Raw genomic sequence first — 24,558 nt, 5'->3', positions numbered from 1 at the left:
CTAATTGAAAGTTTCAGACAAGGTCAGAGACCCCCTCAAAAGGCGAATGATGTGTGGGTACCTTTTAGTCACCAACTGCCTGGATTAGGCCCTGCAGTTTTGATGGCAAAGTTTTCCAGAAGTGGTTTGCCACTATCTACTTTCCTGGTCTGAGACAGCGACTGACCCAAGGTCACCAGATCAGAATGGACAACTTGCTGCCGCTAACTTGCCATGGCCAATTTACCATGACCAACTCACCCTAAGACAATTCACCATGGTCAACTCGCTATAGGACAACTCGCTTTGGGACAATTTAACGATTCAATTTAATTATTTAAAATAAACAAAACATATTTTATTTTTTGTCAGTCATATTTCATTCTGTCTCTTCTTTTGCACCCTTTCTTTAATGATTTTATTCCACCATTTCTTTGATATTAGTGTAACTTTTGTCCCACAGCGAGCTATCCTACAGCATGTTGGCCATGATGAGTTGACTGTGGCAAATTGTCATAGGCCCACCCAGATGGGTTTATACTTAAGGTACGACTAGAACATATGCCCTCTATGATGCCTTAATCACTACACCAGACTGTGTAGAACCAGTTAGTAAAGGTGGAAAGTCTCAATCTGGATTTGTCATCAGAGGGAAAAGAGATTGTGGTTTCAAAGCCCTTTCAGTTCTGGCTGGCTTAGTCTAGTGGTTACCTTATATTTTATTTATTTATTTTATTTATTTATTTTATTTATTTAAATTTATTTATTTATTTATTTAAATTTATTTATTTTATTTATTTATTTATTTTATTTATAGTGATTTATAGTGATTACCTTATATTAGTATACTAGATGATCATCTGCTCCATGATACGTTTATCTGGGGATCTTCCAGTAGAACATCTCAAACATAATTAAATGGAAGTACCGTATATCTCTTTACATTTCTTGGAGCAACTTGGAGCAACTCTGTTGGTCTAACTCTACCTGTTTTTGAGATCTTTGGAAAGGGAAGACATGGGATCAGATTGTGGCACTGAAAACAGCTGATGTAGAAGAGAAGTCCTCTCAGCAAGGACATCTTCAATTATGGGCCCTTCCCTGCCTTTCTAGGAGTATCAACACTGCATCAGGGGTGGGATTCTACCAGTTTGCACCTATTCTCTAGAACTGGTTGTTACCATTCTAAGCAGTTTTGAGAACCGGTTGTTAGAAGAAATTACTGGCCTAATCCTGTAAGGAAGGCAAGAAGGAAACATTCTGGTATTGCTTACAGAAACTGCCTCTCTATTAACTCTTATTACATTCTTGGTAGGACTAGACTTCCTGTCTCAGGAACTTCTCTGGAGTTTTTTTCCCTCCTTTGCTGGTACTTTGCTTGTGTGGAGTGACCATTCAAAGTTACAGTGACACTGAAAAAAGTGACTTATGACCATTTTTCACACTTACGACTGTTGCAGCATCCCCATCATGAGACGCCAGGCGAGGAGATGCGTGCCTTGATGTAAGTGATATTGAGTTGGCCACGCCCAGCCAATAACATGACCACCAAGCCACGCCCACTCAGTCACATGACCACCAAGCCACGCCCACCAACTAAGCCACGCCTACAGAACCGGTTGTTAAAAAATTTGAATCCCACCCCTGCACTGCATTTTTACCTACCTGCAAGATGATGCGTTTACCTAGACATAGGGTTTGCTTAACAAACTTTGGGTGCTATCCTTCTATGCTTATCATCACACTTGCACAAGATATTTCTTATCTCTGTTTTGTATACTACAGAGGCATCCACAAAATGCAACACTTTGACAAAATGACAAAAGCTGTGCTATCACAATAGAATCTCTGCCCTTTTTGGACATGAGTGCATCTTCCTAATGTACCTACATAAGGTGGATCACACACTGCAAAGATGCAACCCAGCTTTTCTCTTCTGCCTCCCTGCAGATACCCCTAGGGAACTGCCCTTACAAACGGCAACACGGGTAGTCCTTACTTAATGGTCACAATTGGCTCCAGCCCACCATCACTAAGCAAAACATCAGGCAATTGCATTGGACATTAAACCTCCCTTCCCCTTTGATCCTTAAGAGAATCACCCATGTTTGTTAAACTAGACAACACATACCTGTGAATTATTGCAATTTATCCATTGACTCTGCTTGTCAGAAGCCAGCTATGCAAATAGCAATCACATGACTGAGAGACACAGCAATGGTTGTAAATACCCTGGTTGAAAAATACCTGAATCTTGATCACGCAGGGATGAGTGTTGGCGGAGAGGTTAGAATGCAACATTGCAGGCCAACTCTACCCATAGCCAGGAATTTGATCCAGTTCAAGTTTGACTCAGCCTTTCATCCTTCCAGGGTCAGTAAAATGAGGACTCAGATTGTTGAAGGCAATATCCTGACTCTGTAAACCACTCAGAGAGTGCTGTAAAGCACTACGTGACAGTATATAAGTCTACGTGCTTTTGCTGTGCTGTGATGGTTGTATGAGGACCAGTAGTAAAGTTACTTTTTCCATACCATCAAAACTTTAAACAATTGTAAACAAGGGTACTTGATAAGTGATTATCTGTATATTAATTCAAACAGCCCCCACAATTTAGGTAAATGGGGAGATTGCAAAAACAAAATTCACTAATAGAAAACAAAATATTTCCATCACTGAAGAGGCACATGGGGATGGACATGGGGATCAGAGGGAGAAAAACAGAGTATTGTCATTATAACTTCAGGATCAAGGCTATGGATTTTGGATGGGGTATGGAGTGTGCTAGAAAGTCTGTCCCCATTGCCTAGATTTCAGGTGTAACTAATAGTGAAAACCAAATGCAAAGCTGTCAGCTCTTTAAATTGGGCCTGTTCTCTGGGTGCCACAGACTGAGATAGGAAGGAGCACTTTCTCCTGCAGTGTAACAGGAAGAATGCTTCCCATCCATATGGAAAGTAATGAAGGGTCTTTGGTGCTCTCTAAACTTGCTTGTTTTCTTGCAGATGTTTCATTACCCAACCAAGTAACATAATCTGATGCATAATCATTTGGGTAATGAAACATCTGCAAGAAAACAAACAAGCTCAGAGGGCACCAAGGATCCCTCATTTTAATCCTGAGCTACTAATATTCTCCTTTATTGATATGGGAAGTAAGAAGGAATTACGTTTTTTAACATTGCCTTTCATTTAAATGAATGACTAATCCTCAGGGCAAGTAGAAAGTTAGCACATCAAGGAATAGTTAAAAACCTCTTCCTCTGATTTATTCACTGGAAATGTATATTTTAAACAGAAAAACCAGTCTCTTCTGGTCAGTGTGAAGATCTGGACCTAATTGTCTTTGGGGTTTCATTTCTTCCTCTGCATGTGAAGACTAGGTCCTTTACAACAGAGATGGTTGGGTTTTGATGATTCTTTTTTTAAAAAATAAAGTTTTATTTGGGATTTCACACATACAAAATACAAGTAAAACAACTTTTTTGAAAATAGCATGGTCCCAGGTTGAACTTCTTTATACAGACACAAAATTCAATTTCATGCTCCTTTTTGTGTTCTATACCATACCTTATACTATTCTACATTTTCTATATAGTTTTTCCCCTCTTTTAATTTTCTCAATTTTATTTTGATTATCTCATCTCAATTCAAATCATTATATTTATACTTTTGTCTATTCTGTTTCAATTTCATATAATCTTTTCTCATTAAACAAATTTTCTCCTGTAGTTACTAATTGGAGTATGACACCTTTATATCTTTTAATTACATCCATTCAACTCTTATTTAAACTTCAATATATACCTTAAGGTTATGACCTTCAATATAGTACATAATACATAACTTCCAATCGAATTCTGCTTTGTACATTCTTATAATACACACTATATTCTTTTTTTAAAAAGATTATAAATATATGTAATTATAAACCCTCATTCCATTCCAATTCAGTTCTATCATTAATAATCATTAAAATCTTAACATCTTTAACACTTCTTTTCAATTGAATATCATACTTCCTTAAAGACATATATGTTTGTTGCGATATTTCAGTTAAAATGTATCCTTTGGAAGTCTTGTTGAGATTTTGCTGCAAGTTCTTTTTAATTCCAGGCAGTCTCCTCCCTTCCAGATCCTGCCCTTTTATTCTTTTTCTCTCCTTTCCTGTTTTCAAAAGCCTTTGATTATCCAGAAATCTTTATTATCCCTGTGACTTTTTACTTTCAGCATTAAATGCCTATTAATGTCAAAGTGGATTTTTTTCCAATTTCTTGCTTAAGTCTCTTAGCTGTCAGTATAGGAAAAGGAGAAAAAAAAACCCAAATCTTTTCCCTTTTCTCTCTCCTTCACAGCTTAAAAATCTTCTTAGGGAACAATGTTATTGTTTTTTTTTAATAGTTTCAATTCCAGGGTACCTTATTTGCTGCTTTTGCTGTTTGACCCGGTCAACCAAAACTTTCTCTTCTTATCTTCCTCCTGCACATTCTTTTCCGGTCAAGTTCTTCTTTGTGGTGGCCATTTCTGACCACTGCTGCAACCGCCTTTGGGAAAGGGAGTAATGGCCAGCTGGGGAGGAGAGATGTGGCTCTCCTCAACCCTGCAGGCAGTCTTCCCCTTCTTACCACCTCTACAGGGTGGCTTAGCCCTGAAACCAGCTGGCTCGGGGCACTCCAGAGGCGAGCACGGATCGAAGCCTCACAGATATGAGGTTTCGGTCTGTCGCCGAAGAAGCTCAAACCAGAAGTCCCAGGTTTTGATGATTCTTGAGCAAGAATCAAGAATCTTGGATTAATTTTTTGAAGTTGCTTTCTTTATTATACAATTTCATAACTAATTTCCTCCCTTTAATTTTCACATCCATAACTTTAGCTTAAATATGAATATTGTAATAAATGAATCAGGAAAATAATTATTTCATTGATTTTTCTCTCTCTTCATATATTCAGTATTTATGCCATTTCCTTCTATCACTGAAGATTCTACCTAGTTGGGTAATGAAATGTCTGCAAGAAAACAACCAAGCTCAGAGAGCATCACAATCAAATTTGCTACACATTTCTGCCATTGACAGACAACCTCCTTAAAGCCATCATGAAAAAATTCCACACTTTGTATCTTCCATCAGATCTTGACACATTTGAGTAAAGTAGATGCCCATAAAGGTGGTTTTAAAAAAAAGGGACAAGGAAGAAGTTACAAGGTGCCAGGTTCAGACTATTTGGTGGATGGGTAATGCAGATACAATTTTCCAATTGCCTCTTGAGTGACTTATGAAGTGTGAGGTTTATATGCTGCAGCACAAATTCCTTTTAAACTTCCAAACTTTATATAATCATAGTTTCAAAGTTTTGAGTGTTGCAGTGTAGTGTTCTTTGTTGATAGTAGTTCCAAGTTTAAAAAAAAAACCTCTGTCAGAATCGGATTCAGAGGGGGAGGCCAAACAGCTGACAGTGAGTGGGAGTGTGGCTCTGTTGGCTATGGAAGAAACTGGGGAAGGGCACAGTCTGGCTGGGCAGAGCAGGGAAGAGGTAGAGCAAGGGAGAGAGACACCCAAGCCCACCTCCTCTTCATCCTAGGGCATGCAGGGAGGAACGGAGAAGGCAGCAACGTGAGTTGCATGGCTTACAAGGGAGGAAAGGGCCCTGATTCCCTTCATTAGCTGCAGCTGGGAACAGTGTTTAAAAAGGAAAGCTGCGCAGAGCAAGCTGTTTGCAGCAAATCGTGAGTTATCAGTTATTATTGAGGTGCATCTAGGTTCCTGGCATCTTCCCAACTGTGTTTTGTTGGCCTTTCAAGTCTGCAATTCCTTATCCTGCCCTGTCCAGTTAATTGCTGCAGCGTGGTTTGTGTGAATTTTTATTTACAGTTTGCATGAATTTTGTTTTCGGACTGAATTTCCTCCACTTAAAGACTGTTCTTGGGAGAGTTTTTTTCTCCAGCTGAAGGTAACCTGAATATTGGGGGCAAAGTTGGAGGTATTAAAGGGACTCTTCTTACTTATGTGACTGTGTTGCCTTTGTGCCATACCCCGGGTCATCACACCCTCTATGTGAATAAAACCATCTCCTCCCTCCCCCCAATTATAACCTTTTGTTTCTCTTCCATTGTCTGAATTTTTTTCCTACAGGCGAAGCTTTCTGATGATATTCCATGGATTTTGTGATTTCTTCGTGATGAGTCCCGGTTTTGTTGGCTATCATAATTCTGCTGTGAAGAAATTCTTTATTCTCATAGAGTATGTGGCAGAATCTGTTGCTGAGATGTAGGAGAGATGGGTTCCTTCCCAAGGAGCTAAGAGACAGGTGAGTCTTGAGTCCTTAGTTTGCCGAAAGAGGCCCAGAAGGGATCATCCTTAAATTTTCACAGGATTTATCCCATACTTATTCAGGGCGTGATTCAGTCTGTCAGGATTCCTGTCTATGGGCGAACAGCAGTCAAGAAACTGCTCTGAGCAATTCCATCCGTTGTTCTTAGTTCCTTGTGCCTAACAGCATGACAACTGCTTGCAAATTTCAATTTTTAAGGACCCATCCTGCACAAACCTTTTGATTTCGACAAGCATCAACAATGTGTTCCACATGTTTCTGTGAAATGCCAAGGTTGCCATTATTTTCACATTGAGTGATTGCCTTTTATCAATTCATCAGCTTTTCTTATATGAAGCTCATTGATCATTCTGGATTCACCATCTATATAAGTAGAGCAGTACGTATCATTTCATATCAACACGTCAATCAGGACAAACATTCTGCACTCAGGGATGAATTTCAATTGGAGGGACTCTTTCAGCAATCAAAATTTCAATCATAGTGCGCTGCTTAAAGTATGCTGATGACAGACTGCAGGCTTCCGTTGCAAACCATGGCAACCCAATCTTTTCCAATAACAACTTCAGATCAACTGAAAGAACTAGCTAAAGCTAAAGAAAACATACAAACTTCTAAAGCATTACTACTGCCACATTTTGATAATTTATAACACTGAAAGCACTTTTCATTCAATTACCATATCACACCATAATCAGAAGAATGATATACCTATTTTTCACCTCTTAATTAAATGTAATTACACACACACACACACACACACACTTTTCCTCTAGCATGATATAATATTGTTTGAAAAGGTAAACAGGAAAATGAGCCTCCAGTCCTTCTTTTAGGCTCCCCATGTGACTCTTGCACTTGTACAGGGGTGTCAAACTGGCAGCCCATGAGCTGGATGTGTCACACACAGGCCATGCCCACCCCAGCTCTGCAAATGGAGAAATGTCACGAAACATCACAAAACGGCAATGTGATGTGGTGAGTTTGACACCCATGCACTAGTAGAATAAAGCTACTCACTACTACTCAACAGTCAGCTCAATATAACTGCCTTAATGCACTTAGCTCAGTGCATTAAACTATAATAAAGTTTATATCCACACAGCTGCTTTGCCCCGTTTCTCACAGAGACACAGGAATTCATGCTGCCCTATATCTTGTTTGTCCCCAAGAGCATCTTTATTGCACTTGGAGCAGGTCTCTGCTGCACTACTATTCATAGAGTTTTAATGTGCAATACTCTACTATTTTAAGGGCCAGGATTTGTGGTTCTATCAGCTGAAATTTCAGCCCTGACCAATATCATCATCCATGTGAAAAGTCTTTTCCAAATGGCAAGCCCAACAGCCTTATAATTCCATGTATTATGGGTTTTTTTTTTTTCATTTTTATTGTACTCTTGATCAACAGATATTTCCCCTCTGCACCTTGAAACTATCAGCCGGCCGGATAATTATTAGTTAGGGTTTTCTAACTCCTGACTGCCATCTAGTTGTCATCTAGATATGTGCAACTGCTGAATCAAATCCTGGAACATTTCACATGCTTAAGCATTTGAGTTGCCTCTGATAAGTTAGCAGCAAGATGCATTTTTTATTATTAGACATTTAGCAAAACTCTGGAGTACTCTTAGGTATTTGTGTTACAAGAGGCTAAATATTAAATATCTAAACTTGCACAATTCTCTGGTTAGGGTCACATTCTGCTAAATCATCCTGTTTTGATTTCCAGCTCACTCTATCCCCAGAATCAATTGAATGAATAATGGTTAAAGAAGCTAAGTCATTGGCTCATCTTATTAAATTGTGGATGCAGAGTAATAAAGTATCAATTACAGAACATCACAAATCTGTCTTTTCAGATGACTGGAAGTATTAAAAGTGCATGCATATATTTCCTAGAAACAAACATTTAGCAGAATTCTGGAATATACCTGTATTCTAGTTTACATGTACCATGAAAATAGCTAAAAACTAGACATTGTTGATTTCCCCCTCTTTTTCCCCAGAGAATATTTCCATAATATCTAAGCTGCAGAAATATCAAAAGCTGAACATAACTGTTTTATTGCTCAGGGCCAATCAGGCAATGATAAGAGTATTGAGAATGGAGAAAAAAATAATAAGCCATTAAAGGTTAATATAGCATTCAGTCAACAATGTCCAGACAGGTGTGCCCAGGAAATCCAGAGGTATCAATGTAAGCTTTGTATGTGTCTTAATCCTTTTTTAAAAATCACAGTAATGGATTGTGTGAAAAATCATAGGTTTTCTGTTTGTATCAAGTCAGAATCCATGTGTTGTAACAGTTATGGCAGGCTGAAAGGGAATAATTCTGCAATCTCTTTGACCTTGTCCAATGCAATCTTTTATATGTCTACCTGGAATTAAATTTTTGTTATGGTAAATGGGATTGGGCCCAGCAGAGCAATAGGAGATGATGATCGTCTGTGCAGCCCAAATTCTGGCAATTCGCGGCAGTCAGAAAGAAAAAGAGGCAAGTGATTTTTCTTCATTTTTCTCTATTTTTGTGCCCATCTTCACACAGCATTCCTACTTTGGGCAACCTATGGAAGAGAATGAATAAGTGAAGAAACTGCAAACATGTCAGGTGTTTAGGTTCACACCATCCCACATTTCATGAGTTCAGCAGATATATGCCAAGATTTTGATGATTTCATCTTGAGATCTTGATCTTGAGTTGGTGCAACAGGGCCAAATTCTTATAGGCTTTCATGTGAAGTTTCAGATTTGTCAGATTTGAACCATTTCAATACAGTACATTTATAGTATAATTTTAACTTTGGATACACTGTTGATGGCAATTGAGGGAAGGAGAAAAGATACTTGAGGAATGGGACAAAGGAGAAGAATATAATCCACAGTGATTCTTAATATTCCAGCATCTTAACCTTTCACTGCTGTGGTATACAGAAACAGAACTTTTGGAATTGCACCAGAAGAACTGGTTAACAGCAACCTCTAGAAAAGATTGGCCACTGTGCCAGCATTTCTCTACCTCCACTGGCTAAATGTCTGGGAATCGCTATTTAAGGCAGATCAGCTCTAATTCGAGGGAAAACAATCTTGCTCCCTTATTATTATTTTTAAAAAAACAATGGAAACTAGGCCTTGCAGTACTTAGGATTTGAAAGCAAAGAATTCCAGAGCACTCTGTAGAGGACAAAAGCCAATCCATATGCCAAACGGAACTTTAAATGGAATCCCAATTAGAGCTCAGGAAAACAGCGGCAATCCCAGGTCTAAGAGGCTGAGAGAATTGCAGTCCAAAACTCTGTGACTTTCTAATAAGAGGAAGTTGTTTATTAGAGAGCCACAGCCCTTGTTACTGTTCTTTAGACAAAGATATTACGCTTTGGCTGCCCTTCCTTTAGCTCTAATATATCCAACTCTGAGGTGGGGCAATCAGAAAGACAACCAAAATTCAAAGGAACACATGCATATATCAAAATATTCAGTGTATTTTTTTTTTCTGCTGTTGAATCAGCTCATCTTCTGACTAAGCTTCAGAACATTTGATGGCCTGGATGCTGTTGTTCATTCAATTGCTTTTAACTCTTGGTGAACAATCTAGGCATCATTTTTCCAGAATGCCTGTCAATAACCACTTTTTTATAGTCTTCCACCTGTGTCATTATTAATAGCTAACTACCTGTTTTCTGCTTTAGCTTTTTCCATGTGCCAGAGACTTTTCTAGCATTTCTTGCCTTTTTATTACAAGTCCAAAATATTGAAATTTGATCTTTCTTATTCGTGTTTCTAGTTAGCATTCTGGTGTTGTTTCAATTAGTCTTCAACAATCTGTTCTTCTGCCATTCACAGGCATTTTCAAAAATTCTGAAAAATTCTGCCCACTATTATGATTCCAAGTCATCAATTTTTCTTTGTTCAGCATTTCTGATAGTCCATCTCTCACAGCTGTATATTACAACTATGAAAACTACAGACATCACTATATGCACTTGCATTCAAAACCAATTCATATTTCCTCTTCAAATAGTTTTTAATTTTTTAAAAAAACAAGCATCTTGCAAAGTTACCACATTGTTAAATTTTGGGCACAGTTAAAAAATAATTATTATTTTTTGAATCTTAAACCTTTTTCTAGGAAAGGTAACTGTTGCAAAATTCAGCCAACCCATTGTATTTAGCTGCATAAGCAACCAACAAAATGAATCTGCTTCTTCTTAGGCTTCAAGTGTAAGCTATAATTTGACACACACACACCCATGAGATAATGGATGTTTAAACTTTATTTAACGGAAATATAGCGGTCAAAATGTTGGCTTTTCAAACATTCGTTTTAAAGAACCCTCAATTTAAACATTTGTTCAAGATTACAATGACACACTGATCATTTGAATTGTTCCTTTTCAAGGCTTTCCAATATCTGTTTAGAGGGGACAACAAACAAGTGCAAATTGCTCTCTGTGTGGACACATAGTACACCTGTCACAAATCCACCATAGAGAGCAACAAGAAAGAGAAAGAATATGCACAGCAGCTTTTTCTAGTCCATATCCCTGAAGGCTTCTATTCCATATTCTGTACTTGTCTGTTATGAGATTCCATGGTTGGTCAATTAGTACATTGCAACTCCCATGCTTGGGGGTTCACATATGCAGAGAAAATTCCTCTTCTCCTTCTCAATTTTTAATAATTTAAACACAGATTTGCAGCATGCAAATAAAATCTGTTGGCAGAAAATATAATTGGAGCTCAAAGTTCCCAATATCTCTGGTAGAATATTTGGACATTTCTGAATGCTTCTGTGCAAATGGATCCCACGAGTCACGTAAATTGTTACGGTTGTCCTGTGACAACCGCATCTTGGGTTTTTGAAGAAGCACCAGATCTAGAACAAGAGTCTACCAATGAAGCCAGTACCACAGTCTCATCTTGGTCCCTTTTTTCAACCTTAATAAATGCTGACTTGCAAAACTTTGGCTTTGAAGACCACGATGTGCCACAAGAAGAAGTCCAGTTGCATCATCTCCAGCTCCAGCCCATTTATGGTATGTCATTGGATTCTTTCCTCTGATAAGTTCCTAGGAGCTGATCTTGGGAATGCAGATCCTTCTTCAAACTCAGCCTCCTAGAAAACTGCTGGAGCAAACTGCGAAATATGGATGTCCGAAAAATGATGAAGACCCAGGGATCCACTATGGAATTGACAGAGAAAAAACGGAGGGCTGTAAGATCTGCTGCCTCGTTTTCATCAGGGGCAAATGCTCCAATGTAAGCTCGGATCTGTAAGAGGTAAGAGATGGAAAGACACCGTAAGACGCTTACAGTTGATGGGGATGTTGCATAATGAAAAGTACTCCATCGGAATGCCTGGGGATCTTGTAAGGAACCACAGCATTGACTTCAGAGAAGAACACTTCAAAAAGACCTTGACTATGTGTCAGAATGGTCAAACAAGTGGGAACTTCAAATCTCAACCAACGAATGCTCTGTCTTACATATTGGCAATATATAAAAATACCCACCGTCGCGTTCAAGGCGAGGCCCTGTAGGATCACCCCATTGACTTGCACGCTCTGGTGCAAAGAGCTCAATGGGGTGATCCTGGGGGCCTCACCCCGAACGCAGCATTGGGAAAGGAGAGCAAAGCCAGAGTGAGCAAAAAGCCAGAGTGGCTTTGCTTTCCTTTTCAAACATCCCGCCGCACCCGCGGCATTTGGGGTGAGGTCCTGCAGGTCCACCCCACTGAGCCCCTTGCGCCGGAGGCACCTGCCCAAGCAAGTCTGAATGGAGCGGTGTATGAAGTCAATGGGGTAAGCCTGAGAGGGGGAAAGAGAGAGGAAGAGAGAAGAAGAGAAAGAGAAAAGGGAAAGAAAGAAAAAAGGGACAAAGAATGCGGGGGATGGAAGGAAGGGACAGAAAGAAAAAGAAATAAAGAAGGAGGGAGGGAGGAGAAAGATAATGAGATATCTATTCTAGTCCAATCACCTGCTCCAGCAGGGTTAGAAGGGAGTGTGTGTGTGTGTGTGTTCTCCTTGTAATTTACCAATACATTTTGGTTTTGCCTTCTTCAGAATTGGCACCTGTAATACATTGGGGAAAAGTATATTTGGGGGGTGGAGGTATGGTACAATGGATCCTGTTTAAAGCCTCAATAAAATTTGAGAGCTTTCTGATAGTCTTGGCCATGTTTCATCCATAAAACCTTTAATTAATAGAAGCCAAAGATGTTTCAATGTGCTGGCAAAGATGCTGGCAAAGATGTTTCAATGTGGAAAGAGGCCTCTGAACTAGGCCTCATTTCAATCTGATGCATCAGGCCTCTCTCTCTCCCTCTCCCCCCACTCATCCCTCCATCCCCTCCTTTCTTTGTCCCTTTTTCTTTCTTTCCCTTTTCTCTTTCTTTTCTTTCTCTCTCTTTCCCTCTCCCAGGCTCACCCCATTGATTTGGTGGACCGCTTCGCTTGGACTTTCTTGGGCAGTTCCCTCCAGTGCAGTGGGATCAATGGGATAGATCTGCAGGGCCGGCACCAAGAACGCGGCAGTGCCGGCATGTTTGAAAAGTAGAGCAAAGCCAGAGGTTGGTAATTTTTGCTGCAAAGAATCACAAAAGCTTCTGGGTTGTGCACAAGAAGGGACACACATGTCAATGCAATTCAGCAACATAAAATAAAGAAATACAAATAAAACAAATAAAACAAGAATTGGCAATGCTTCTCTAATTAGATTTTATTCACTGCTAGAATCTAATCAGAGATGCTTTGCTGATTCTAGTCCAATGACCTGCTCCAGCAGGGTTGGAAAGGAGCATGTGTATATGTGTGTGCATGGCTGTCAAAACTCCAAAAACAGGTCTAGTAGTTCTGGGAAGGCCAGTCATAAATTAGAACACTTGCTAAGCAACCGGCCATTAAGTGAGGACCACTTGTATTTGGTTTGCCAGTCACCAAACCACGCCGACCCAGTCACGTGACCAGCAAGCCACTCCACCAGTCACGTGACCAGCACCCAATCACGTTACCAGCAAACCACACCCTCAAATTAGGCCACGACCCCAGAAATTTGAATCCCGCCTCTGGGTGGGGGGCATTGAGGATGAGTTTGTAGCACCAAGGGGGTGGTGGACTGAAAAAGTTTGGGAACCACTGGTCTAATGCAATATCTCTCAAACTTGACAACTCCAAGATGTGCGGATTTGAACTCCCACACATCTTAATGTCGCAGGGTTTTGAGAAGCCCCGGGCAGGAGCAACGAAAACAGCACAGATGGTTGCACTGGACATTCAGGAAAGCAATGCTGTTTGTTACACACACAGGTTGACCAGAGAAAATATGTTATTTTTGTTCAGATAGAACTGAATTCGTGACTAGATGCACATTTCTAAGAGGCCATGAAAATAAGGCTGTACATTCTACTATACAGGTTACAGCAATTATTTCTTGTTGCACCTAGCACCTTGCTCTTATAAGTAGTACATCACTTAAAAAATATTAAGATTATCATTTTATTTTCAAACACATTTATGTAGGCAGGAGGTATTCATTCAACATTTATAAGTTTATATAATTGATTTTTCCTGGCATCGAGCTTGGGGCTGCTTAAGAGCATTTAAAGGCATTTTCTAGAAGCGGGGCATTTCAGAAATCCTAAAAATGCAAGTGAATAAAGAACTTTTATCATATTTGTTGTCAGTATGGTTTGGATTTCTGGGAGTTATAATTCCAATAATTCTGGGAGACTCAGAGTGGAGAAAGGACACCTTGGAAAGCTGGAGGCTGCTCTGCAGAGATAGAAAAGCTATCAACTCTTAAGTCTCAGTGTCTTAAAAGCTCCCCCTTGGGGGAAAACAAAGAAAAAGATTATTATGTTAGCATTCCACTTGTAGAATAGACCTTCTAGATCTGTTTCTTAACCTTTTGGTGCCGCGAATTCCCTCGAGAGTCTGTTGAGACCACTTTTTAGGAAGATGCATTTAAGTGCCTAAATACATGAATATATATGTGTCACAAAGGCTCAAGAACAGTTATCAAAACATTAAAAATAAGATACATATAATATAATAATGTAAAGTTGTGATTTGTTTCTCATCTAAGTTCATAGATCCCACTCACCCACCTGAAATGTGGCTATAAATCCCCGTTCGTGAACTTTTGCTTTAAACCTCTGGGCTACAATTCCTATTCTCTGTCTGGAAGTATTAGCTTTGCAAGGATGAGATTTTTTAGCTCAACACATCTGGAAAATATCAAACTGGGAAAGGCCAAATTTTACCCTGAATGTTTCCCATGAGATCCATAATTTCTCTGACTCAAAGAGTCTCTAGTGTAAAAAGTAAAATTACATTATTAGCTTTCTTTAAAAAAAAAACCCCAATCGGCAATTCTCTAGCAACATCTCTGTGCATTTTGTTTAATATCCCATTTTAGAATTACAGTAGTTTCAAATCCTTATTATTTATACCACAGAAAGGGTTGGAGAGGGAGGACCCTGGGAGAAGCATTGCCCCCACCCCACCTCACCCCCCCCCCTGAGAAAAATATGAAATGTTCAAATGCATTTTGTTAAGTGATCAATAATTTTCATTCAAGATAGTAAAATTCATCAGTCCTGGGTTATTTCACCATCTGGAGTTCACCTGTTTTACTGAACAATGGAGAACAAATTCCATGGGCATATAGATAGATAACTCAACTTACAGCCACAATTGGGGCTGGAATCTCAGTTGTTGAACGAAACTGCTGTTAAATGAGGCGCTCACATGATGCTTCACTCAACTGCTACAATCCTGGCTTGCAGTCAATTAGCAGTTTCCTGGGTTGTTAAGTGATGGAGTGAAAGAGATGCCTGCTGAATTGTGTGAAAGGGAACTACTCCAGCAGGCTACAGGAATGTGTTAAATGTTGCAGCAGAAACTCAAATCCAGAAAACACACACAGATGACTGACTCAGCAGGATTCATTAACTTCTTCATATACATATAACACATAAGTATATGTACAATACCAATGTAGGTTCTTCCAACGTGGTAGAGAGTTACAGGCAAAAACACAAGCAGGTGAGAGAACAGCAGAGGACAGTTTCAGTTTCAATTCAGCAGGTGCAGACAAGTCTCAGAGCTGAGACAGACTTAATACAGAGCCACACCCAGCTTACTTCTAGTTTCAGTTTCCAAACAGTCCTCATTGGCTGATTTAGTTGCTATGCCTATTCATTGGCTGACCTTGTTATCATGCTCTATTCCAGTTCATGAATATACTCTGACAGAACGGAAGTCAGATCTTTAGGATCACAGCTCCATTTCTGCATCCCAGAAGCGTACGTCAGTTCCCCTCCATGTGTGGAAGGGAACTGATCCAGTGGGCAGCAGGAATAGAGTTCAGATCTTTGGGAAATGAGCTGTTTCTGAATCCTAAAGGAAGAATTTTTGGCTTCCCTCTATGTGAGGAAAGGAATTGCTCTGGAAGGCTACGAGAAGGGGTGGGATTCATTTTTTTAAACAACCGATTATGTGGGCGTAGCTATGTAACTATGTGGATGTGGCAGCTTCTCCTTCTCCTCCTCCTCCTCCTTCTTCAGCCCCCCCCCAATTTTTGGGCCTTCTGGGCCTCAGGGAAGCTTCCTGGGGGGCGGGCTTATTTCAAGAAGGCTTCCCTGGAGCTCAGGAAAAAAAAGGTAGAGTGCGGGGTGGGGGTGGAGGTATGCCCCCCCTCCATTTTTGCCTTCCTGGGCCTCAGGGAAGCCTCCTGGTTGAAGCAGTAAGATAGCCAGGGGAATCCCGACACGGCTGATCATAGGAACAGCTGATCGTTGGGAGGGGAAAAAAAGAAATATCTTAAGGAGCGACTGGGCAGGGAAGAACGCAGTCAGCGATGTCAGGCATGCGCGTGATATTGTGCATGCGTGATAAAGACTGACTGGGTGGAGGGGTGAGTGGAGAGGGGTGGGCCAGGGGCCGATTTGCTGGTTCTCCGAACTGCGCAGAATCATAACAACCGGTTCTATAGAACCAGTCCGAACCAGTAGAATCTCATCCCTGGCTGTGGGAATGGAGCTGCAGCGGGTTGGGAGAATTGAGCTTCGATCCTTGGGATCTGAGCTATGTTTCTACACACACCAGAGATGTTAGGCTTCCCTCCATGCATGGAAGGGAACTGCCCTAGTAGGCAGCTTCTCTACCCCACTGAAGGAGTTCAGCTTCAGCAGGCAGCTCTTTCATCCAGTCTCTAGAGACAAGAAGGAGTCCTCTCAGCAAGGGGCAGCAGCTTGCAATCTTCCTGTTGGCTTCCCCACTGACTTTCTGGGGAAGCCACAGCAGAGAAGAATGCAAATGGTGATCACATGATTATGGGACACTTGGCAACCGGTTGTTCAGTGCAAACAAGTTGCCAAACACCCACATTGTGATCACGTGACTAGAGGGATGGGGTAGGTGGGCACGGTGTGATGTTTTGAAATTCTATGAATTTTCAATCATAATTGAGTTTGCAATCCTAACGTATCTGTAGGGCATATATTTAGGGATGGTTACTTCACTGCCTTACTTCCTGCATCACCGATGCTCTCATCTTTCTGGAAAGGGCAGACGTTCTACAGTAAGTTGGGCTTGTAAGCCATTGAAGGACCCCAAGGTCTGAACAATTCATTCCAACACCCCAATCACTTGCCATTCTTGAACATGACTCCCTTGAGAAAATCTTCTGTTTGCATACCCATCAACCCTACTGACTACATGCTTTTATTGTCACCTTAAAAGGGCAAGGAATGTCCCCTAGGAGTGTGATTCTCAGCAGGTTTTCATCATACTGACAAAAACAACAATGTACATTTTTACCCTGTTAAAACCTTCCAGAATTGCTTTTGATTTACAGATAGTCTAAAGAAAATTACTGCCTTGCTTTCCATAAATTGGCTGCTATACGAAGAAAGCAGATAAAAAGATAACACATACATCCTCTGGTTTGCAGATGTTTCTTTTTGTAATTCTCATACTCTACAATAATTTCTATTTTTAGCACCTAGAATATTATTAAAAGTAGGTGCATTTCCCTGTGGAATGCAAGGAAATTTGAAACTGATTGTGATGTCCAGGATGAGAATGTGACAGAATCCAGATGTGGGATCTAGATTAGAGCTGGCCTGACACAATGTTCCACAAAGCAAAACCTCCCAGCATGTAGAAAACCAGCACGATCTTTCTCTAATGATAGTTTTCTATGTGCATGGAGGTGTTGCTTGTATGCAATCTCTTTAGACGTTCTCAGCAATTATACGCTGAGCCACTGTATGTGGACCTTCTGCACTGAGGTATTTTATTTTCATGCACGATACTTTTAAGTTCCTGAACTCTACTGCCACACTGGGCCAGAATCTATAATATGTTGATTTAGTAGAGGGGGGATTGCAGAGTTTACAAAAGAAACCATTTAGCCTTCTTGACAACAAACAAAATGACCCATACAAAAGAGGGGAAAAAATCAATCTATATGAATGTAGTCTGCAAGATTTTGTATTCTGGGGCTTTGATGAGCCATTCAAAAAAGAAATCCATCAAGTGTATCAAACTGCAGGATGGTGGAACTCACCTGCAGCCATGAACTCACCTGCCTAATGGGAGTTTTTGCCCTCCCAAGTGAAATCCAAAGTAGACACTACAGTTAAGAGCTTTCTTTGGATTGGTTTTAGCAGATGGTTTCAGTTTGGTTTATCGTACAACATACAATGGTGGCCAGAACCAATGATGATGGATATTGCCACCCTCAACCCTCATTTCTCTCTTTCTCCTCCTGTTTTCTTTTAACGCAGGTCTCCTTTTCTATAACTTTTGATACTGAAGTCTAAACAAAGAGCAGCTCGTCCAAAATGGTCAGAAGTGGGATCAGAAAAGGTTGCATGCGATGAGTTGGGGGTCCCCATTTTCAAGTGAACATAGAAATATTCAAATCTGCCCATGTTTGCCTTTGGCAATTGCTATCATCTACAATAGGAAGAATGATGCTAAAAGAAAAGGCCTCACCCATGGTAATCCTTGCTGATGAACACCTCCCAAGGAGGATGATCTCACACCTACTTTTGGCACTGGGTAAATAAACCATTTATTTTCCCAAGCTGTTAAAATACCTTCTTGCATCAATTTGTTTTAATGGATGCCTTTATTCGAGAGCACCCAAAGATATCCTCAAGCAGGGGTGGGCTGCTGGGGGTTCGCAGGGGTTTGGGAGAGCCCCTAGCTAAGATTCTGTGCAATTCGGAGAACCCCCAAATCCCACTCCTGGATGGCCCCACCCACCCCATCTGCCCCTCTCAGGAGTCCCCACACGGCCTGATTTGGATGCAGGTAAGCGCAGGGCACGTGCGGAGGCTCAGGGAAGGTGAGAAATGGGCCTCCCGGAAGTTTGGGAAGGCCAGAAATGCACCTGTTTCCAGCTTACAGAGAGCCTCCAGAACCTGGGGAGGCCATTTTCACGCTCTGGGAGGCTTGAGGAAAGTCTCCGGACCCCGGGGAGGGCAAAAATGTCCCCCACCGCTGTGGTGCAGGAGGCTGACTAGGCCACACCCACCATGGCCACACCTACCCAGCACCCAGGCGGAGACCCTTTTGCTAAAATTTTTGACGCCTACCCCTGTCCTCAGGCCTCCTTATCAGCAGGTGGACAATGAGATGAAGTTGTATCTAAAGGAAACAGGTAATGGCTTATGCCAGGGCAAGAAGGCTGTGTGGTTTTCCAAACTCTTAAAAAGAGATTGGACAACCATTTGTCTGAAATGGTATAGGGCAGTGGTGGCTAACCGTGCCCCACACTGCCCCCCTTACCTGCATTCCGCCTCACAGCTGATTTTCAGCTGGTTTGAGGCCTTTTTCGTCCTCCCAGAGGCTTGAAAAAAGCCTCTGCAGGCTGAATAGGCCCGTTTTGTCACTTCTGGTATTACAGGAGCTATGAGGCACGTGCATGTGCAGTGAGGTAAGTTTGCCTGCGGCTTGCATGCTGGCACAAATGGCTCTGTGCACACGTGCCATAGGTTCCCCATTAGGGTTAGGGTTACAAAGAAATTCTAGACTTCATAGGTAACCATTTGGCAGATATACTAAAGATCACTAGTTTAGTCTCTAGCTGGAAAAGATCCCTTTTCCTGAAGTATTGTGACTGTCAATCAAAGCAAAGACAAGGGTTGACTAAAACACTGGCTGAGATGCTATTCTAAGCTATGGCTTGTTTAACCATGGTTTGTTGAATAGGCTACAATTGATTGAGTCCACACAATATGCTAAGCGATGACCATTCTTTATACTTCAAAATGATTGATTTGGCATTGAGACTGAGATGGGCAGCCATAGAAATTGAACAAATAACTAAAGCAATAAATAAATAAATTCTGAATTAGCATGCTGGATGGTCCCCTTCACAATAAATCAATTTCCTTGAGTGGGTGGATAGAACGCCAACTGTGCTAGAAATTGCTTGGATGGTGGCTGTGATATTGTTAAGTACCTAGATGTATTATCACCATATTTCTTGCCTTTGTCATTTCATTTTTTTCTGCACTTTCCCCTTCCCACCAAATCCAATGGATTTTCCAGTGGTTTTTTTTTCTTTTGTAAGTTCATAGTGGAAAAGCCAATGGACTTTTGCTTTTTTGCCCAAGATATAACTGATTTATTGAATCATTGCAAGGAGATTAAGTAAAGGGATTGTATGAAATAAATAAAATCTCGAAAGAAAGGCTCAGCCAGAGCAATTTCATGGAATCTGCCTATTGGGGACACTTATGCCTCTAAAGGTCAATTGGCCTCACAGTCTTGTTAATGTGTTCTCCCATCCTTGAAACAGGAGGCAAATACATAGCCAGAAAACAATTTCCCAGACACCATTTTTTAATGCGTTACAGTAAAAAGGCTTGTTGTGTTCCTACTCTCAGCACCGGCCTCGTATCCAAGGTGCTGGCTTGTTCCAAAATTTGTGGGGTTGCCACAAAGAAGAGGGAGTCAAGCTATTCTCCAAAACACCTGAAGGCTGGATAAAAAGTAATGGGTGGAAACTAATCAAGGAGAGAAGCAACCTATACCTAAGGAGAAATCCCCTGAGAATTAGAACAATTAATCCATGAAAACGGCTTGCCTTCAGAAGTTTTGGCTGCTCCAAGACTGCAGGTTTTTAAGAAGAGATTGGACAACCATTTGTCTGAAATAGTAAAGATTTTCCTACTCAGGTTTTCCTACCTGAGTCAAGGTTGACTCAGTCTTCTGTCCTTCCAAGGTTGGTAAAATGAGCACCCAGATTGTTGGGGGCAATATGCTGACTCCTGTAAACTGCTTAGAGAGGGCTGTAAAGCAGTATATAAGTCTAAGTGCTACTGCTATTGCTACTTCAGTAGGGGGTTGGACTAGAAGACCTCCAACATCCCTCCCAACTCTGTTATTCTGGTTACAGCCAGGAAAGTGACCAGGAAAGTGAAAGCCCAGGGATTGACAGCATTGCTCCTCTTCAGGTGTGCTTTTCTGCACTGCCAGCTCCACTTTCTGGGCTGCCCCACGATGCTACTGCAGCCCCTACTGACCCTCTTCCGCTAGTCCCTCTAGTCAAATGGGTCATTTTATTTTTATGTCTTTGAATCAGTATGGACTCCTGGAAACTGTCTGGACAAGTAATCTGATATCTGTCCTGTCTCAGATTTTTTTTAAAAAGGTTATTCTTTAGGCCTGATTGCTTACGGTATGCAAAGCATTTCTAGACTGTTTTTGTGCATGTATAAGTAGCCAAAACAAGTCTTTAAATACACCATCACTCACAATTCTTACTCAACAGACTAATTCCAGGAATTAATCAATTCATAACTGCTGACTTTTAGAGACATAGCAGGCTGAATGCAGATGAACAATTCTATCATTACTGGGGCTTAAAAATGCATAGTTTGGATATTTGGCAACTTAAATCACACTAAATCTTAGAGGATTCAATGTGAGTTAAAATGCACGCACCCATCACGAACAGGTCTAGGACATTGCTAAGAAGAAAACACTTAAAGTAATTTAAATCAGTTTCCTTCATCATTCCTAGTAATTCTCTGCTCCTGGAGAATAGAAATCTTCACCCCTTCAGAATGAGAAACCTTCCTAGAAGGGAAAATAACTGGATGGGAATCGTGCTCAGGAGCTAAAATTTGTGCAGATTTGCAATTCAGCTGCAGGTTAAAAATCTGAATCCTAAATTTAACGTTTCACTTTGAATATAAATTATATATTAGGTTTTAGTGATAATTTTCTATAGTTGCTCATCACAACCAGTTACTTTGGGTGGCATCCATCATAAAAACATAAAACAATTCAAATAATACAGAATAATTATATATGATTGTTGATATATGTTATGTATTTAATAACATTAAAAAAAGTTTCTGATCAAGTCGTAACATTGGAACCAAAATGCAGTTTACAAGTTCAAATCTACATTATAACATTATTCCATTCCACTTTATTGGACTGTAATATAAATGTCTAGATTACACATCTAATTTCTAAAATCACCATAAAATCTAGAAGCATCTGGAATCAGAAATGGACTACAGGTGAATGAACACAATGAAAAAAAACAACCCTGGACATTTCTCCAACAATTTCTCCCTGTGGTTAAATCTATGGATGAAACAAAAGCCAAATTTTTATAAAAAGAAAGGAAGTGGGCCTTTTCCCCACTTTTACAAGGAGGATGGATGAGACTGATCTATTTTTTACCACCTCCATGTTAAAGGGAAAAAAAACCAGACTTAATCTCATTCAAAATTCTGCCTCTGAGAAAAAGGCAGATAACCTCTTCTTGGCTCTTTTTTAAAAATGAATCCATCCTGTTAAGATTGCAGATGACCTACAATGTCCCTTCCAACTCTGATTATCTGTTATCTGCTAGTCGCCATCCTGCGTGATGTGGACTTTCTTTTTTGATAATTCTGATTATTACATTTTGGTAAGGAAGGAAAAAAAAGTGCACAAATGGTTCAGACAAGATAAGACAAGATTAGAGCTAAACAATTCACTCTAAAATTGCTGCACAGGGAAAACATATTGCTTTACACAGCAATATTAGGTAGCTGGGGCTGTCCCAAGCAGCTGATTTTGTGTTTTGGTGAAAATGCTGTATTTTTACTTCTAGAGAAGTGCAATGTTCGATGTTCAATGTCTGGAATACTCTACCTGACTCCGTGGTTTCTTCCCCAAACCCCCAAAACTTTAACCTTAAACTGTCTACTATTCACCGCACCCCTTTCCTAAGAGGTCTGTACATAAGCACGTCTGTACCTAAGTGTGCATAAGCGCACCAACGTGCCTACCGTCCCTGTCCTGTTGTTTCTTTTTATTTTTCTTATATGTATCCATTTCATGTGTTCATAACTATGTTTATACTTATACCTGTTATCTTATAATCGCTTGACAAAACAAAATAATAATAATTTTTGTGTGTGGGATACTGTGCCTCCAGTGGTCAAAAATAATTTGACCAACTTTGCAGGACAATACATCCGGACTCAAAGGCAGATTTGCCCGTCTAGGAAGGGCAGGGGTCCCCAAACTTGGCAACTTTAAGACTTGTGGACTTCAACTCCCACAATTCTCCACCCAGCAAGGTTGCCAACTTTGGAGACCTCTGAGGTAGGGAAACACAATCTTGCACCACAACCCAGCCAGGTGTCCCGAACCAGCCCAACCACCCCACCCTCACAAAACAGTAAGGGGCGTCACTGCCCCCTCCCCTCCCCCGCAGAGGCAGGTTCATCGACTGCACTACTGGCAGAAACTGCAAACAGATTCCCCAAGATTTCGAGCAGCCTTTCCCAGCCCCGCGTGGAAAGAGCGAGATCCAAAACAAGCAATTCCGAAAGCAAAGCGAGCACTTTCATCTTCCCTCGTATTCCACCTCCCCCCCGCCGGGTAGTTAAACCGCATTCCGGGGGGCGGGGGGGGGTGTAAAAAAGGCATCGACGGCACCCATCAGGCGTTCGGTGGGCGCATTTATGCCGCGCGCAGAGGGCGCCGAAGCCGAACCGGGAACAGTTCTCCTTCCCGTCCGCCCTCTCCCATTAATTCTCAACACCCCCCAACCCCCTCCCTAAGAGTTACTTACGATCAACGGCAGGGAGCAGACGGTGAAAAGGGCGGTCATGAGCGCCAGCAGGACCAACTGGCCCAGCTCCTCGGTGCGGCCGGAGGACGGGGTCCTGGAAGGCGCGGTTGCGCCCCGCAGGTCAATCAGGTGGGCCCTGCGCGGGGGCTGGCGACGCGCCATCCGATAGAGGCTCCTCATGCTGCCCAGGTTGCACAGGCCGACGGCCAGCACCAGCAAGCCCAGCAGGGTAGCGTAGAGCACCGAATAGAGCCGTCCGTCGCCGGCCATGCGAACGAAGCACCACGTGCCCGGACAGTACTGGACGTTGCTGCCGAAGCCCAGGAGCGGCAGGGCGCAGAAGAGAGCGCAGAGGACGGCCGCCGCGCCGGTGAGCAACCCGCCCCAACGCCGGCTGGTGTGGCGTTCGTAGAAGTAAGGCTGGCCGAGCGAGAGCCAGCACTCCAGGGCCATGGCCAGCAGCAGCATGGTGGACGCCAAGCCGAAGAAAGCCATGAGGAAAGCGAACAGCTGACACAGCCTGCCAGGGGAGCGGATCGCTTCCTCCCCGGGCAGGCTGACTTCGCTGGTTGCGACGGGCGGCCACAGATCGATGAGGCTGCGGTTGTGAGCATAGGCGGCCAGCACGATCGGGCTCAGCAAACACTTGCCCAGCAGGTCGGTGGCGGCCAGGGTGCTCACCAGAAGGTAGAAGGCGGACGCCCGCGGGCGCCCCTGGCCGCGCTGCAACTTCGCCTTCAGGTGGTGCTGCCACAGCAGCCCCAACGCCAACACGTTGCCCAGCAGCCCCGCCGCGAAGAGTAACGAGCCGGGCAGCACCGACTGACCTGCTTCGAGTCTCAGAGTCCGGTTGCACCGGTAGCTGCCCGCGGCCATGGAGAGGGTCCGGCTGGGCTGGCCGCAAAGGGCGGCGGGGCGCGTAGAGAGCCGGCGGGCGCGGGGGTGGGCGTGGGTGGGAGGGAGTGGGCACCACGGATAGAGCCCCACTTATGAAGGGAAGGGAAGGAAACGGAGCGGGGAAGACGAGGAGGAGATGCTCGACGCCGCCAGACGGGGCGAGAGTGGGGAGGAAGAAGGGCGGGGAGGTGGGGCAAGACAGGCGTTGGCTAACAGAAAAAGGCCAGTCTATAATGCGGCGGGGGGGGGGGAGCC

General features: G+C 42.2%; 1 protein-coding gene across 1 annotated transcript; it reads right to left on the bottom strand.

Annotated features, from left to right (window-relative positions):
* Positions 1 to 11,237: 11,237 nt before the first annotated feature.
* On the bottom strand, positions 11,238 to 24,282 carry PTGDR (prostaglandin D2 receptor). The gene is made up of 2 exons (XM_026698431.2): positions 23,407 to 24,282; positions 11,238 to 11,577 (listed from the first exon to the last, which is right to left on the bottom strand). Exons 1-2 carry the CDS (start codon positions 24,280 to 24,282, stop codon positions 11,338 to 11,340), a joined length of 1,116 nt encoding a protein of 371 aa, XP_026554216.1. The 3' UTR covers positions 11,238 to 11,337.
* Between the last annotated feature and the right edge of the window lie 276 nt (positions 24,283 to 24,558).

The sequence above is a fragment of the Pseudonaja textilis genome, chromosome 1 (assembly GCF_049901715.1).
Source record: "Pseudonaja textilis isolate UNSWEBS1 chromosome 1, rPseTex1.2, whole genome shotgun sequence".
Taxonomy (NCBI): domain Eukaryota; kingdom Metazoa; phylum Chordata; class Lepidosauria; order Squamata; family Elapidae; genus Pseudonaja; species Pseudonaja textilis.
This window is presented reverse-complemented; position numbering and strand designations above follow the sequence as displayed.